This window comes from Cavia porcellus, unplaced genomic scaffold (assembly GCF_034190915.1).
Source record: "Cavia porcellus strain 051 isolate PalLab524CR breed Dunkin Hartley unplaced genomic scaffold, mCavPor4.1 scaffold_19, whole genome shotgun sequence".
NCBI lineage: Eukaryota > Metazoa > Chordata > Mammalia > Rodentia > Caviidae > Cavia > Cavia porcellus.
Window position 1 is genome coordinate 5,467,400 of NW_026947502.1, and position 16,566 is coordinate 5,483,965.

At 43.1% G+C, this 16,566-nt stretch overlaps 1 protein-coding gene across 2 annotated transcripts in view; it reads right to left on the bottom strand.

The window, feature by feature from the left end:
• Positions 1–16,566, bottom strand: part of Fstl4 (follistatin like 4) — a 368,201-nt gene that overhangs the window by 326,598 nt on the left and 25,037 nt on the right. For both annotated transcript variants that reach the window (XM_063230624.1, XM_063230623.1), the window contains exon 3: positions 4,828–4,861. In XM_063230624.1, coding sequence (XP_063086694.1) covers positions 4,828–4,861 — 34 coding nt within the window. The remainder of the gene's footprint in view (positions 1–4,827; positions 4,862–16,566) is intronic.

Sequence of the window (16,566 nt, forward strand, 5' to 3'; positions counted from 1 at the left end):
CAGAAAGTAGCTTCCCATTCTGGGCTGGCAGGTCATGTCTGCTCTGTTGATCTGCATTGCTAAGCAGCCAAACAACCATCTTTCAGGCTGTGTGTGTGTGTGTGTGTGTGTGTGTGTGTGTGTGAGAGACTGTCCCTTCCTTCCTTGCTTTTCCCTGGAGACAGCAGGACAACTCCTCCTCTCCCAGTATGCTTCCCAGCTTTGCTGGAAGCCAGACCAGGCTGGAACAGAATGAGCGAGCCATCACTGGGGCGGGTAAATAATACAGTGTGACACTGGTGCCCATCCCCAAACTCGCAGTCCCTAATCACAGCACAATCACAGACATCAGCAATAGCTTACGCATCACTCTCTGCTCCTACGAGAGGACCGACGAGGGCTGAATCATCCCAGCCACTCACTCAGCTCATTCAAGTGTGCTCTCCTGGCTATAATTCAACGTGATGGGGTCAGTCAGAGGGAAGGACGGGTGCTGAGTAGATGAATTCCGGCCGTCACAATCAGCACTGGTCCTCAGAGTGGACACGGGAGTGTGCTGGACAGGAAAGGTTGGCACCACTTGCTGAACCAGAAAAGGTTGAAATTAAACTTTGAGTGTCTGGAGAGAGGGATAAAAATACCTGCCCTGGAAAGCAGACAAAGACGCAGCCATACCTCCTTCCCCACTCGGCTGGCACAGGCGCAGGGATCAGGTTTAACACACGACTGTCCTGCAGGAGCAATGGCCCCATCTCCCTGAGGAGGACACAGGCCTTTGCCAGGAGAGAGCCTGGAGGTCTTGCAATCCAGCCTTGGCCTGTACCACTGTGTCTCCCTCAGCATTCCCTGAGACAGTCTTTACCACAAGTCGAACTTGGATCCAGGAACTTCTCTTCCAAGGGCTCCTCTCAGCTCTGCAGGCTTGGCAGCCAGCGTTATTCACAGACAGGTAGATGTGAGCATGGAAGAGCCGCTCTCTTAAATCATGGCCGCCCACTGGACAGCACTCCAATGCACCACAGTATCGGTGCAGAGAGTCCTTGTGTCTGCTTAAAGTTAACATGGGAAGGAGGAAAGAAGTGTCGTGTGGCAGGTACCACCTGTTCTGCTTGTGTCATGGGTTACTGACAGTCGGGGCAATACAGGACAAAAAAACTCTGGAAGCTTCATGTCACCAGGAAGTTGTTATCCCTGTAATCACCTCACATCGTAGGCAGATGCATTCCCTAAAGGACAGTCCCTGGTGCCTGCACACGTGAAGGATACTGTTACCCTCTGGGCTTCCTAGAGCTGGGTTTGCAAAGGGCACACCAAGGAACGCCTACCCTCAGCATCAAAACCAACCAAGTTAATTTAGTTTAACCCCGTGGGAAAGTCAGTTTGGGAAACGCTGCATATTACACCGGCTGTGGAGAGCCATATTTAACATATGAAAAACCCTGAGAGGTTCTGCAGTAAAAACATCAACAGCAACAACAAAAACTAACTCCACTTTATTGAGTCCAACATTTTCTAAGTGTATTAGTGTCCTGGGGCTGCTGTAATAAAGTTCTCCTTACTAGTTGGCTTAAAACAGCAGAAAACTTGTTTTCTCAAAGTTCTGGAACCTAGAAATCTAAACTCAGGGGCCTGACATGGCCACTCAGCTCATTCTCACCTTCAGCTTCCCTCTCATCCACTCATCTCCTTCTCTTCTCCTCTCCCCTTCCCTCCTCCTTCCCTCCCTCTCACTCTATTCTAAGGGATGGTTCTTCCTTGCTTCTTGCTGGCTTCTGGTGGCCACCAGCAGCCCACAGCCTCCATGGTCAAGTCACATGCCATTCTCCTCTGGGCAAGTTCTCTCCCCTTCTAAGGACTCTACTCTCTGGGTTAGAGCCCACCTTAAAGTCACGCACTTTATCTTAGCCTGATTACATCTGCTAAAACCCTGTTTTCAAATAAGGTCATGTTCACAAGCTCCAGGTTAGAACTTGAACTTACCCTTCTGAGAGCACCATTCAACCTGCAACCCCTGGCTTATCTGAGAGTGAAATGCACCAGCCAGTATCTGATGGATGCTTACAAAGCAGGCCTTTAAAAGTAGCTTTTGAGAGCCAAGGGTCTGAATGCCTTGCTTGTGTATCACCAAGACAGGACAAGAGTAAAAAAGACAACACACACCAAGAAAATGGGTAACATGTGCTAAATTCAAGAAATAGCATCGGTAGCTACTGGCTCTGGGCTAAGTGCTGAGAGGGGTGCGGGGATGAAGGGGTGCATGGGTCCTGCTTTCCGGAAGTGAATAACCAGTCAGGAGCATGTACCTTTCAGGCTAGCAGGGTAAGCTAAGCACTTCCAGTAAAATAGTTGGAAAGAATAAAAGAGAAGTGAATTTGAGATGCAGGACAAAGCATGAAAGTGGCAGGAGCAGCATGAGCAGAGTCAGAACAGAGAAAGCCCAGCTACAGTCGGGAGCAGGGACCGCAGGGCAGAGGATGGGAAGGAGGACAGGGAAACAAGGTCCACACAAGCCACTCACTTCACCCTGGTCCCCCCAACACCCACTGTGGCTGAGCCTGGACTGCGCTTCTAAGGCCAACATTAGCACCTCTCACTTCTCGCCAATCGATTGTCAAGAGTCCCCAAAAGTCCTACACTGGAAGTCACAATGCACCATCCATGCTGACGATGATGGGACTGATAGGTCTGAGTCAGATGTAGTAGCAAAGCGAAGCAAGCCTGGATGAGAAACCCTCTACGGTCAGGGTCTACGGTCAGGAGGCTGCCTCCATGATCCAAAGGCTTCCAGACCTCTGGGGGCCCTCGGGGACCTGACGAACTGGACACAACTCCCTCTTTCAGCTCCAGGTCAAGTTGGAACAAGAACTCAACCTGAAGTGTGTGTTGCTACTTTTGTTTGCTAGGATAATAATTTCCTGAACTACTAAGGCTCTTGGTTACATTTATGCTTTATACTGTTCAGAGATTTGCAAGCTCACGACCCCGGTCAGTAAATTCTCAGACCCAAACATACTTGGAATCAATAAGATTTCTCCCTGTCTCTCTGCTTCCCTCCTCCGTCCTTCCCTCCTTCCCTTCTTGCCTGCCTGTCTGCCTAGTTATAAGCACTGACATCAAAACACTGAGCTATTTCAGGAACTCTTAAACATGCAACTTTGATAGAAACAAGAAAGACATCGGTTCACAATCACAAGAGAAAAATTTATGTGATGTCAGGGCACATTTGTTAGTACAAACCCAAAGCATGTGTTCCCAGTCAACTGATGGTGGAAGTGGATGCTTCTAGAGAGGGGAAATTGTGGGTAAGGACAGCTCAACCTGACCGAGCTTCTGCCCCTCCTCAGGACACCCTCATTCTCTGGAGAATTGAGACCATAAGCTCAAGCAGAACTTGGATGGAAATATACATGGTTTTCCCATAAAACCCAGCCTTGTTAGAGAGCACAAGAACAGTAACATTTCAAAAAGATTAAACTTATATGTGATTCCTTAATGGAAATTAATTCCAAACATTTACACTCAGAAGTATTAACATAAATAACATGATGTTGAAAACCAAAGTTCATAGCAACTTCTCTTTCCATTATGGCTGTTTCTCTCCAAATTATATGGTCACTGACAATGGTGAACACAACTTTCAATTTTTAAAAATCCTTACCAGCGCCCTCTTACTTTATTTAGTTTCATTTGTACAGATATGCAAACAATGCAGTTTTCCCTGTGGGTACAGCTCCAAGGACACTATGCCCAAAACCACAGACAACGGCAAACAGATGGCAGCTAGAAGGTTCCGCCGGAGTTAGATTACTCAGCTACCATCTGTGTAGAGTTTCAGCACCACGGACAGCACAACCAGCGGCACCCAATATAGATGGTGCAGTACTTCAAGGATATGTACAGGACTGTCAGAAACACATGCTGGCCTTCAGAGGTCTTTCATTGTATTGAATAACATAGAAACTGGCTAGACACCAAGAATATGTTAGGTTTAGGAGCCAATATGGAATTTACCTTTTTTTTTTTTTTAACTCCATCCCTCTTTACTGGAATCAATACCAAAGAGAATCAGTTCAAAGAGAAAGGAGAGATTAAGGCTAAAACCAAAACCATACTCTGGATCCAAACTTTACTTTGATTTCTGACTTTCCTCCCATCTTTGCAACAAGGAGATCATTTTCAATGATTGTACAAATCACAGAAAAGATATCCTCTTATTACAGACTAGGTATTACCAAAAGTGAATAAGGAACATTTCAATTTCCATTAAAAGACTTCTGAAATTATCATCCATCTACGCTTACCTCAGAGACCAGAGCACGAATATGCTAAAGGAGTGCTGGCCGAGGAGCGAGAACACCATGGAATCGTTTTCTAAGGGAAATCAATTGGTTATTTCTATTTCAGCTTAGCTGAAGCTGTAAAAATCTAATCAAAAGTATTTTTCACACTGGCATCTCTTTCCAGATACTGAAATACATTGAAATGTAAACAATTTTTGTTTTTGATGTTGTTTTTGCTGGGTAAACCCAAATAATTACCTTAAACTTAACCTTTTTTTAAAAAAATAAATAAAACTGCTCTTCATAGGCCATGAGGTGATCACAAATTAGCTAGTTCCCCAGAGCACAGCCCAGACACTTGAAGGCAAAAGCCATACCTCTGACAAGAAAACCAGCCCTGAAATTCTCGAGTCTCTAGAGCCAAATGCCAAGCACTCATCACCCAGAAAAGGCATAAAGAATTTTCAAAGGAAAGCTGTCAGCAGCCCAAAGTCCATCTTAATTTCAACATATTACTTCCAAAATGTCAGCACCAAGAAAGAAGTGGATATGCATGCATGTCCCCTACCTTCTCTTCTTGTGACTTCAAAGCTTCTGGATCCCTGAAAGAAAAGAAAGATGTGTGTTTTTGAAGAATAATTCATACGTACAGATACTTGCAACACCTCACCTCTTGCTAGTCACACAAAGGTGAACAAGCTAGTGAGAACATGAAACTTGGCAAAGCTGGTTCTGCTCAGCTCACAAACACGCACATCTATAAATGCAAACAGCTTGCTTCTCTGAGGGCTGAGGGAAGAAAACTATGTTGTTTGTCACGTAGTTTTAACAGGCCAGTTCAAGCATCCAGAAAGATGCTGATGCCCTCCTCTCCCTCACCTGCAGGTACTCTTCCAGGTCCTAGCAGGAGGTACTAAGGAGTATCAGGCCAGCAGCAGGTACTCCTTTTTGGTGACATAGCAAAGATCACTAATTGTTTCTGTGTGGCTCATTGGCATCATCATCTAGCAACTAATTATAGCCAACTCAGAGCTTCCAAAGGAAAACATGCCACTGTACAAAACTAAGCCTGCAGATTTTCCTAATTCCGTTTCATATTTTCGATGCCAGCTATGTGAAGCACAATAAACAGACTGTTTCAGAAATTACTCAGGTAAAACAGAGTCTCTGCATTAATATTCATAGTGGAACAGAGAGATACAGAAGAAATACAAATCATTGAGAAATCAAAGGTGATTTACCTTGATAAATACCAGTACTTCAGCTGGAAATGTAAAGAAAGTATCTTTAAAAGGCCTTTCCAATACATCACTGGAAATGGGCAGGTTTTCTGATAGGAACGGGGGGAGAAGAGACACCAGGAGAGCGAAAGGCAGAGAAACAGGGGGTGCGGGAAGACGGTGCAGGACAGCTCAGCAGGCAGGGAAGCCCAGTGAGAAGCCTGGAAGCATATATTGTAGTTTCTTAAAGATAAAAAGTATTACAGTTCATCATATATGACCAGTTTAGGATAAAAAGCTCAAGGTTGAGAAAAAGCTGAAAGTCCATGCTCATGTGTGCCTCACCACAACAAAAATCACTGAGCGTAGAGCTTTTAAAGCGAGTAACCTTGTCTCTCACAGCTCAGCATTCTTGTCTACATCCTCTTACGGCCAGGAGGGAGGCCATACTGAGGAGGACCTGAAAAGTGTGTCCAGCTGGCTACACTCTGCCAGCCAATAATCTAATGGGCAGAAGCCTGAGTGGAAACAATGGAAGTCCCATGTCACAGGCTGAAGCACGGGCACCAAATGAGCCTCCAGAACGCTGGACCCCAGGAGGCCTCTCCGGGTCAGAGATCGGGGAGACGGCGTGGAGATACGGAAGCCATGAAAGGCATCAGGTATGAAGCCCACTCAGCTCTTCCCAAGCGCTCCTCGCCTGAAACCCCCATTCCTAGGACAACTCCATGAAGAATTTGTGAAGCAAGGGATAGCTTTTATACCTCCAGGAACAAAACTCACCAGAATTTTAGTGTGGCAACATAAACTCTATCTATACTCTAAATAGGAAAAGCTGACATCTTTGGAATGTTGCATCACTTTCTCTAACAAAATGACATTCCTAATAATTTCTATGCCTCTTTCTCTTCTTCCCTTGTGTATATTCGGGAGATGCCTTTTTATCATCATAGCGTGATCTTGTTCATTAGCTCTCCTAACCGATTTTTATTTGTGCATATGATGGCAGCTGATGTTTTAGGGTGATGTTATAACCAGCCATGTGACTACATTTCTTATTGTTTGTTAGAGTTTTTCCATTGATTCTTTCATTTGTTTTGTTTTTGTTTTTGTTATTTTGGGGGGCATACTGGAGAGCCAACTCAGGGCCTCGTGTTTGTCAGGCAGGCCCTGTGCCGTGGCCCACGTCCCCAGCCCCTCCATTCTTCTGGGACCCCTGTTTGTACACTATAATCTACAAGTAGCAATAGTCTCTTTCCGGTTCCTATACTTCGGTGCTTTCTTTTTGTCTGGCTGCTCTAACTAATTCTTCAAGCTAATGTTAAATATTGCAGACACGGTGGACATTTTTATCTTGTTTCTGGCTTTAAAAAGAAAACCCATAGCATTTCTCTACTAAATAAAATGAAGTCTTTTGGCCTAAGATATATTTATTATATTAATGAGATCAATAGACATTGTACTGTTTTTAAAAAGTGTGCCTTCCAGCTAAAAGCTGCTTTCTCTCTTACTCACTTATGTACTGACTGCTTCTCTCCCCTGAAGTGTATCTTTTTCCCTCCTGCACCCTCCGTTCTTTAATAGAGCAGATGCTCAATACATATTTGTTGAAAGAGAAATAACATAAAATACATATGTGTTGAATTTTACCAAGCACTTTTCTGCATTTATGGAGATGATCATATGATTTTTTTCTCCTTAGCTCTATTAATAAGATGATTTGGAGAGTAGACTTCACAGTATTCTGCTATCTCTCTATTTCTCAAGTAAGCTTTTCTTGGTGATGACACACTTTTTAAAAATGTTCTTCAGGGGCCTTTTTGCTATGATTCAAACTATGAGCACATTGATTGGTTGTAATTTTTGTATTTATAGTAATACATGAGATGGGTGTATCTTTTTTTCCAGAGCCAGGAATTTTAAATGATACTAGCTTTATAGAACAAATTTGCAAGTTTTCCTTTTACTATATTCCAAAATAGTTTAAGTGAAAATAGAATTATCTGATCCTTCAGGATTTTTTCCACTTTACTTTTCTTTTTTTTTTTTTTTTCTTTCTGGTACCAGGGATAAAACTCACAACTGCGAATTTGCAAGGCAGGTGCTTCTGCTGCTGAGCTAAATCCCAGCCCAGCCACTTTATTTTTCAGTTTGACTCAGAGGAGAGAAATGGTCACCTTACATTTTAGTCAGTGGCCAGCGGAGATTTACATTTCAAAATCTAATCCCAAAGGCTAGCAATGTGCTAACTTCAAAAGTAAAGTAAAAGTGACAACACTGAATTCATAGGGATACTGTGAAAGTTAAATGAGATAAATTTCTATTTCATGTAACAAAAGAGTAACTTATACTGGACAAATCTTTATGCTAAGAAAAATCTATAAAAGATGAATTTTAAAAATAAGTTTTTAAAAAGCATTTGACAGTAACTAAGCAGCCAGAGCTCAAAGGGCCGGCGTTGGGGAACCTTGAAGCACCTGCTGTTTTATGTAGAAACCAAGCCGAGAGTGGTATCCTACAACAGAGAAGTTGCTTTGACTTCTCTGAAAGAAATTAGAGTTCTAGATAAAAATTAGAGTTCAGAAATTGACAGTAAAAAAGAATAGGAGTGCTGTTACAATATCTAGGATGCATGATGGCCTGGGTTCGGTCCTCAGCATCAAGGACTAAACCAATACAACAATATCAATCAGTCAATATACCAATATCCTGGAAAATGGAACCAGAAAGAAATGAACCCAATATTCTGGTCACAGTTTCTCCTCGAGAAATATGATTATGTCAGACATGTACATATAAATAGCAGGAATCTAAGACCCAAGTTAAAAATTAACATTAAAATACCCTCACACAAGCAAACAAATAGCTTTAAAAAGTACTGAATAATAAAAGTAAGTACAGATTGTGGGAGTATCTCCATGCTAAGCAGACAAAAAAGAATGGCCCTGGTCATTGCAACAGGTTTTGTTAAGACTACATGCTTTCAACTAGGGATATAGCTCAGTGGCACAGTGCCCGCCTGGCAAGCACAAGGTCATGAGTTCAATTCCACTGAGAAGATCAAGACAATCTGCCAGGGTTCTATATGTCTAGTCTGTGAGTGCAAAATAGGCCTGTGGCTTTTCACATAGGTCTCCATTATCCAGTCCAGAGATTCCAAGCATGGCAGGAAATACCACCAAATGGCTGAAATCCAAGAAAACTGACTCATTGCTTATCCAGGTCCTAGAATTAGCTGACACAGCTTTAGAATAACTATGAGTAATATGTTCAGAAAAATAGGAGGTGCTAAATTTTACCATAAAACTAGAATCTATTAGGAAGGAAGTTCTGAAACTGTAAATTAACCAGAAGAACTCAACAGAACTGAAAAGAATACTCAGAAGGCAGCTAGGTCAGTAGAAAGGAACCAGATTGAAGATCTAAAAGAAAAAAAACAGAAATGAAAAGAGTATAAAATGCGTATGACATGGTGAAAAGGTCTTTCACAAGTATGGAATTGAAATTTCAAAGGAGAAGGAGAAAGAAATTGGACAGAATCAATATATTTGGGAGGGGGAACCAGGAATCAAACTCATGACCTCATGCTTGCCAGGCAGGCGCTGTGCTGCTTAGCTATATCCCTAGCCCCAGAATCAATATTTGAAGGCATACTGGTTATGAATTTTCTAAAAGTCATGAGAGACATCAAATCAGAAAACTGAGAATTTCTACAAACCCCAAGCAAGATGAATACAAGCCAAACCATCCCTAGGTATTCACAGCAAAATAAACAAAGATTCAAGAAACAGGAAAATCCTAAGAATAGCTACAGGGTAGTGGTCGATGGGATGAACATTATTTCCTATAGGAATGACAGCTGACTTCTGAAGAGAGAAATAGTCAGAAGACAATGGGCCATGTCCTTAAAGTTCAAAAAATTCCTAAGTATATATCATGAAAATACAACTATGAGTGCTAAACAAAATGAAGACAAATATAAACTTAGAAAAATAAAAACTGAGAGAATATATTGCAAATAGATTAACACTTAAAGCCACACCAATGGGACATCTTCAAGCAAAAGGAAAATAATTGAGATAAATGCATAATCATGTAAAGAGGAGTAAGGGACACCGGAACAACTTTTTTAAAGGATAATAAATATATTTTGGTTGACAGGAATCCTTTATGAGGTAAGAGAATTATATAACTAATTACATAATAATATGATCACAAGAGGTCAGATGGTCACATGGACTTGAAATGTGATAATATTTTTAATATTTTATCTATAACATTATTATATTAATAACATATGTTATTATTATAACATAGATAAAATATCTATAACATAGATAAAAATAGTTCTGTGAGGTCAAAGGACTAGAATAACATTAAAAAATGTCTAATCCAAGACAAAACCAAAAAGGGTCTGGGGGTGGGGGTTGGAATAAAGAAGATAAAGAGTATGTTATTAGATTTAAATACAAATGAGCCAAGTAATCCAATTAAAACACTGAAGATTGGCAGAATAGATAAAACAAAATTCAACTGTATGCTACTTAAAAGAGCTAAGTGAGAAATACATGGAATGCAAAAAGGACTGAATTTAGAAAAACAGATCAGATAAGTCATATCACTCCAACTAAGACACAGCTGGTGTAAAGTGGACCTGTAAGCATTAGCACTAGGGGATCTGCTGATGGTCAAAGGGTCAGCGTAACAGGAACACACAGCAGTTCTAAACTGGCACACACCTGCCCACACAGCCTACGCACAGATACGGTCAACACTAAAGAAACTAAGAGAAGAAGCTTTAAAAACCATGATAATGGTTGGAGAATTTAAGAAATTTGTCACTAGTTGATAGAACAGATAGAGAAAATTTCATCAATGCTACAGAGGAGGTGAACTTCACAGGAAATAATTTCATTGCTACATGCTGAACACTACCCAGCAGCTACATAACTGGGCACTACAGGGTCATGTAAGTATCCATTCGGTATTTATAGAAATTGACCCCACGCTGAACCGCGAGCAGGTTTCACATTATCAAAATCATACAAAGGACATGTGTAGTTTTTTTGACTATATGAAAGTAGAAATCAATACCAGAAAAATGTTGAGGAAAATCTCCAAATAGTTGACCCGTGAATTCAGAAGCATATTGCATAATTTCCCCTGAGAGTGATCACAAAGAAAGCAGGATGCTTTGAGCAGAACAACTGAATGGCAATATTTAAAAAGCTGCAGAGCATGGTGTAAGCAGTGCTCGGAGGGAAATGATAACCTAAAGTGTTAGGGAAAGAGGCTGAAAATTGATGACCTAAGCATCTATCTTTGAAAGCTAAGAGAGAAATAATGGCAGCCCACAAAAGGGAGAATGAGAGAACTATAAGAATAAATAAGTAACAGGCGAAAATTGTACCACAAATGAGTTTTTTCTTTAGAAAGATGAATAACTTGATAAATCCCTAAGGAGACAGGTCAGGAAGAAAATTTGCAGATGAACAACAAACCACACATAGTTTCTGATGCCACCACAATACAGTGGGGAAAAACAGCTTTTCAACAGTAGGTGCTAGATCAACTGGGCATCTACCCCCCAAAATAACGGCCCGCCACCCTGAATACGGCCCTTCGCTTCAACTCCTTTATCCCGTGCCCTGGCCACTTTCTGGGGTGGTTCTGGAAGTCCTCGTTCATGCGTATCTTTAGCAGCACCGTCACCGCACCTCAGTGTTGATGTCCCCAATCTATTCAAACTGGTGGCTCTCACCATCATTTGCCTGGCAGGAAGAGCCAGAAGGTGCAGTGCGCGGACCCAGTGAGTTTTCACAAGCTCGCCTTCCCGCTGGGTCACACGGAGCAGCCTTTACTGTGCTTCTCTAGAGCGCATCTCGGAAAGACACGCACAAGGGGACTTCAAGACTGCTCAGAACACAGCAAGAACAGTGACAGTGTGATCGAAGCAAGGGGGAGTATTTCAAGGGACATTGTTGGCAATGACTCTTTCACCATAATTTTTTTTTGTTTTGTACTGCGAATCAAACTCAGGACCTTGTGCTTGCCAGGCAGGCGCTGTGCTGCTGAGCTACACCAATGGCCCTACATTTTCTCTTTTTAAATTTAAACACACATCATGTATGCCAGTCACCCCTCAGAATAGATTAGATTCCATTTAAAAAATAAAAATGAGCATAGCAAATATTTCCAAAAGAACAGAGCATCCGAGGTGCCCTGCTCTCAGGGATCCGCCCTGGCAGGAGCTTCCTCGGGAGCTACTTCCCCTGGACCACCGCTTCCCGCAGGCACCGCGCTCAGTCCCACCAGTGCCCTTCGTCTGCCTTCTTAGTCCTTCAGTAGCTCTGTAACCAGTTCCCAACAGGAAACTGGGTCAAAATAACTACTGTGCTTTCTGCTTTCCTGACCCAGCAGCTCTACTCCCAGATAAATGTCCATCAGAAATACACGAATGTGTGTGCAAGAATGCTGACCGCAGCGTGCTGTGTGGCCAGCTGAGCGTGGGGAACGCCTCAGGTGGATGAGCCGCAGCAGATCCAGGCAGTGGGATCAGACAGCAGCACCAAACAGCCAGTGAGTGCTGCAACACCCAAGGACCTGGACAGGCCTCACAGACATACTGTTGAATGAATGAAGGCAAACACAACAGAGAACAATTTTTGGGATTTTCCTGTTAGGACAGGTATACTCTTGAGGTAGGAGAATTCCAACTTCTACCCCACCCTGGCAACTTAGCAACTTAGTGAGACCATGTCCCAAAATTAAAAAAAAATTTTTTAAAAACAGCTAAGGATGTACCTAAGTGCAAAGGCTCTGAATTCAATCTCTAGTATTACAAAAAAATCAAAACCGATCTCTGGTAATAATCTAATGATAACCTTCACAAGGACAATGACCAGGATGCTGGAAATGTTTTCTATTTTATGACCATCCTGATACTCGCTTTGAAATAATTAATAGAGCTCCACTCTTAAGATATGTGCACTTTACTATATATTTCATACGCTTCAACTAAAAAATTGAAAAATAAAATAAGATAAATTACTCAAGAGTAAATGCAAAGTTTGGTGAGCAAAAGGAAGAAAGCCCAATTTACAAACGATGAAAGATCTTGCTTTGGTGTGAATGTTCCTTCCAAAAACACATGCTGAAATTCAAATGCCATCATGACAAGACGAAGAGGCAAGGTCTTTAAGAGGCCTTTAGGTCCCGGATCAGGGAGCTATCACGGGAGTGGGTCAGTTATTACGGCAATGACTCCTGATACAAGGGTGAGTTGGCTTGAGTTTCTGTCTTGTGCGTACGCTTCTCACTGTGTGACACCCTCCAATGCCACGTCATGACATAGCAAGAAAGCCTCTGCTGGGTGCTGCTTCCATGTCACTAGACTTCCCTGACTCCAAAATTGTGAAAAACAAATCTCTGTTCTTTAAAACTTACTGTCTCAAGAATACTGTTACGGCCACAGAGAACAGACTAAGAGCAAACAGACCAAGTTTCATTAAGATCACAGGAGAGAGAAGCCAGGATTACACTTGTGTTTTTGAGGTCCTAACCCACACTCCTCAGCTTCAACAAAAGGCGTCAACAAACGTGCACGAGAGAAAACAGGGATTACGAGTCGGAGCTCTGAAATCACGTGCACCCAGGCCTGTCCCCATAGCTAAATCTCTGTCACTTTTGCTAACCTGTTTTACCTTCCTAAACCTCAGTTTACGCATCTGTAAAATACAAGCAAAAACAGTAGGTTCCTCAGAGACCAGCTGCAGTGATCAATGAAATAACAAGAAACTCTACCATGCTTAGTGTGGATCTGACACAGACAGTCCTCAAACGCCTGCCGTGGTCATCGTTAATGAAAATAACCAAGAAGAGAAATAAGAAATAAGACCATTTTGAGGGGGTAAATAGGTTCAGTGGCTCTGTGCATTACTGAGGCAAAGCAAGAATCCGTCTTCCTAATACTGGAAAAAGCAGCCCCCTAAAAGCTGAGCACAAGCGCACAGAACAAAACCATCGACATAAATGACACCAAGGCCCCGGATGCATTGCCTAAACAAGAAATTATTTTCTGCAAAAGCTTCAAACCAGATGGTTATAAATGAGAGTTAGCACATGGGCATTACTTAATGACTAAATTTCTTTAACTAAAAATCTAATTTTATTATGGCATAAATCATACTTTCCTGAAGCAGGGAATTAATTTTAGATTTTTCATTCACCGTTCATAACCTTTCCGCGAATCTGACAGCCAAATCATTTTAAATGTCATTTAACCAATACAATACAACAGCTTTATTCCTCATCGTACCCTTCCTGAATTCATTATCTTCCACTATAATGTAGAGGAACTTAAGTAAAAAATTACCATTCCATAAAGCTGGATTTTACTGTGCAGCTGAACAGTATAATCTTTAATTCTGAATCAATGTAATGTGAATGCTGAGTAATATTTTTCATAATCCAAAAATCCGCTGCAGATTCTCAACCACCAAAAAAAAAAGTTTGAGAGCTACTGGAAAGAGTTTGAAGAAGTTCAAATGTCTTTCCTGGGCCCTTCCTGTGGTCATTTTGGGGACAGGGGTTGAAGTCCTCCCTGGACCTCAGCCTGGACTCCTCATTCATGTCTCCCATCATCCTGATGGGCAAAGTCTATCTGTTATGCTAAGCATCATGGGATGTAGGGACTTCTGGGAAAACCCTGGCTACGTGGATTAGAACAGTGGGGAGTCGAAAGCGCCCACATTAAACAAAGAAAGAAATGAAATGGCAAGCGGAGTGGGGCTCAGTAAGCCAGGTCTACAGATGAAGCAGAGCCCGGCCTGCGGTGGACAGGCTAGGAGTCAGAAGCCCCTGTGTCCACTTCCTGCTGGGGAGCCCCACGCCGACACCCCCTGCCCGAGCCCCAGCAGGGCAGAGGCAGATCCTACTTGGGGACACAACTTCCTATCAGTGCTTATATGTTCTACTTCAGAGCCACGAGCAGCGAGGACAGGGCAGTCTTGCTGCCAGCCAGGCCTCCTCACCATTGAAATTCTGACACTGAGCTTCTAAGATTTTCTTATCCGAGATGCTTAAAAGTAATATTTCTTTAACAAGCTTCCCTACCAGTTTTCCATTTATTCATCTGAATTTTTAAACTTCACTCTCACAACTTCCATTTTTGCTAGCAAGATATCATCCTGCAATTAAAATCTTCACTTGGGCTGACAGAAGACAGCTAAATAAAGCGATGCCTTCTGTGGCCTGGATCCCATTACAGGCTCCCTGCACGCACACCAAGCTGCTGGACACCCCTCCTCAGGGGTGCGGATAAGGAGAATCCCTGCACTCTCACACTTCCTGGCACATCACGTCTGAGTCTCCAAACCCAGAGGATGGAGCAGCTCCGGGGGTGACCCTACACTCAGAGCTGGCAGGACAGCACATCTTTTGGGGGAGAAGCTAGACATCCTCAATTCTTCTAGTCATGCCAAGCTTTCAGCAAGTGCTCAAGAACAATGGACACTTCCACAGAGAGACCTGGAAGGGAATAGCTGGGTGGAAGGGAGTTTTTGTGTTTAGCTTTGTCATTTGCTGGAAAAGGGATGCACCTTGGGGTCATAATGGCGAGGGAAATAAATCAGATACACATTTTTAAACACTGCATGGTTTCCCTCATGTGAGAAATCCAAAGAATAAATAAAGAGCAAACTAAAAGATAGATAGGAAATGTATCTTCTGCCAAAGGGCAAAGGACCAAAAGACAGGGAGGGAGAAGAGGGGAGCAGAAGGGGATGAAAGGCAGTTCGGATGTGTTATGTGAAGAATATACCCATCATGCACTGCAAATGTACTAATATAAATAAAAACAAGAAAAAAAAAAACGGCAACAAGGTGGGACTGGCCCCTGAGAAACGCTGTTTAATTGAGGGGTCAGACTTTACCTGCTGCCTCACAGAGAACATCGTACATGACCCCTAGGAGAAATGTGTGTGGTCCTGGTCCGCTGGCTTTCTGCCTTAAAGGTCAGTCAGGCCAGGCGTGGTGGTGCACGCCTGCAATCCTAGCACTCAGGAGGCTGAGGCAGGAGGACTGCCACCAGTTTGAGGCCAGCCTGGGCTATATAATGAAAAGAGTCTCAAAAAAAGAAAAGAGGTAAAGCCAACACTAAGAAATGTTAAGATGTTCAGACAGCTGAGGCCCTGACACCTTCCAGCCCATCACGTGAGGCCTTCTTGAACTGAAGGAAGAGGGCCGCACGGCGCTGCACAGGCAGAGGACATGGCTCTCCAACACTCTGTGACTAAATCCAGGAGGAAATTTCGTGTGCCTCCTTCTTATGGTCTATCCATGAAGTGATTCACAGAAGGAACCCACAGTTCACACTGGGCTAGCAAATCTAAGTAACTAAGCCAAAAGTTTAACTGGAGGTTTAGCAAGACAAAAAAAAAAAAAGTCACCTCTGGATGTCCAAACAACTTTCAAAAAAACAGCAAAGCAGGGTCGGGGATTTAGCTCAGCGGCTCAATGGCTCAAGCACTTACCTGTTAAGTGCAAGGTCATGAATTCAACTCCTGGTACCAAAAAAAACCAAAAAACCCCAAAAAACCAGCAAAGCAGGGCCAGGGGGGTAGTGAGGTGATAGGGCATGAGGGCTTGGATTTGATTCCCTGTACCGCCAAAAAAGAAAAAACAAAACAACAACAAAAAAAAACCCCAGCAAACCAACCTCTTTGCGGCTTTACTATTGTAAAGTCATGTTATCATGCTCAGCAGCAGCGGCCCTGGGGCACAGCTGGGGGCACTGACTGGGCGACCTCCATGGAGGAGACTGTGAAACCACCCGAGCCTCCAGCGGGTCTGGATCGCTTGACTTCCGTTAGTCATGCTCCACGTGCACAGCCCTGAGGAAGCAACCCTGACACCTCGGGCTCAGTCAGCATCCATCAAAGGGGCAGGCAGCCGGCCGCCAGGACGAGCTGAGGGATGTCTGGGAAACAAAGCCCATCCACAGACGCCTTCTCCATGACTCTCTGATTTAGAGCAGAGCGGGTGGTATTTTTGGTACCAGTGGTGGAGTCCAGACATCACAATAGGAA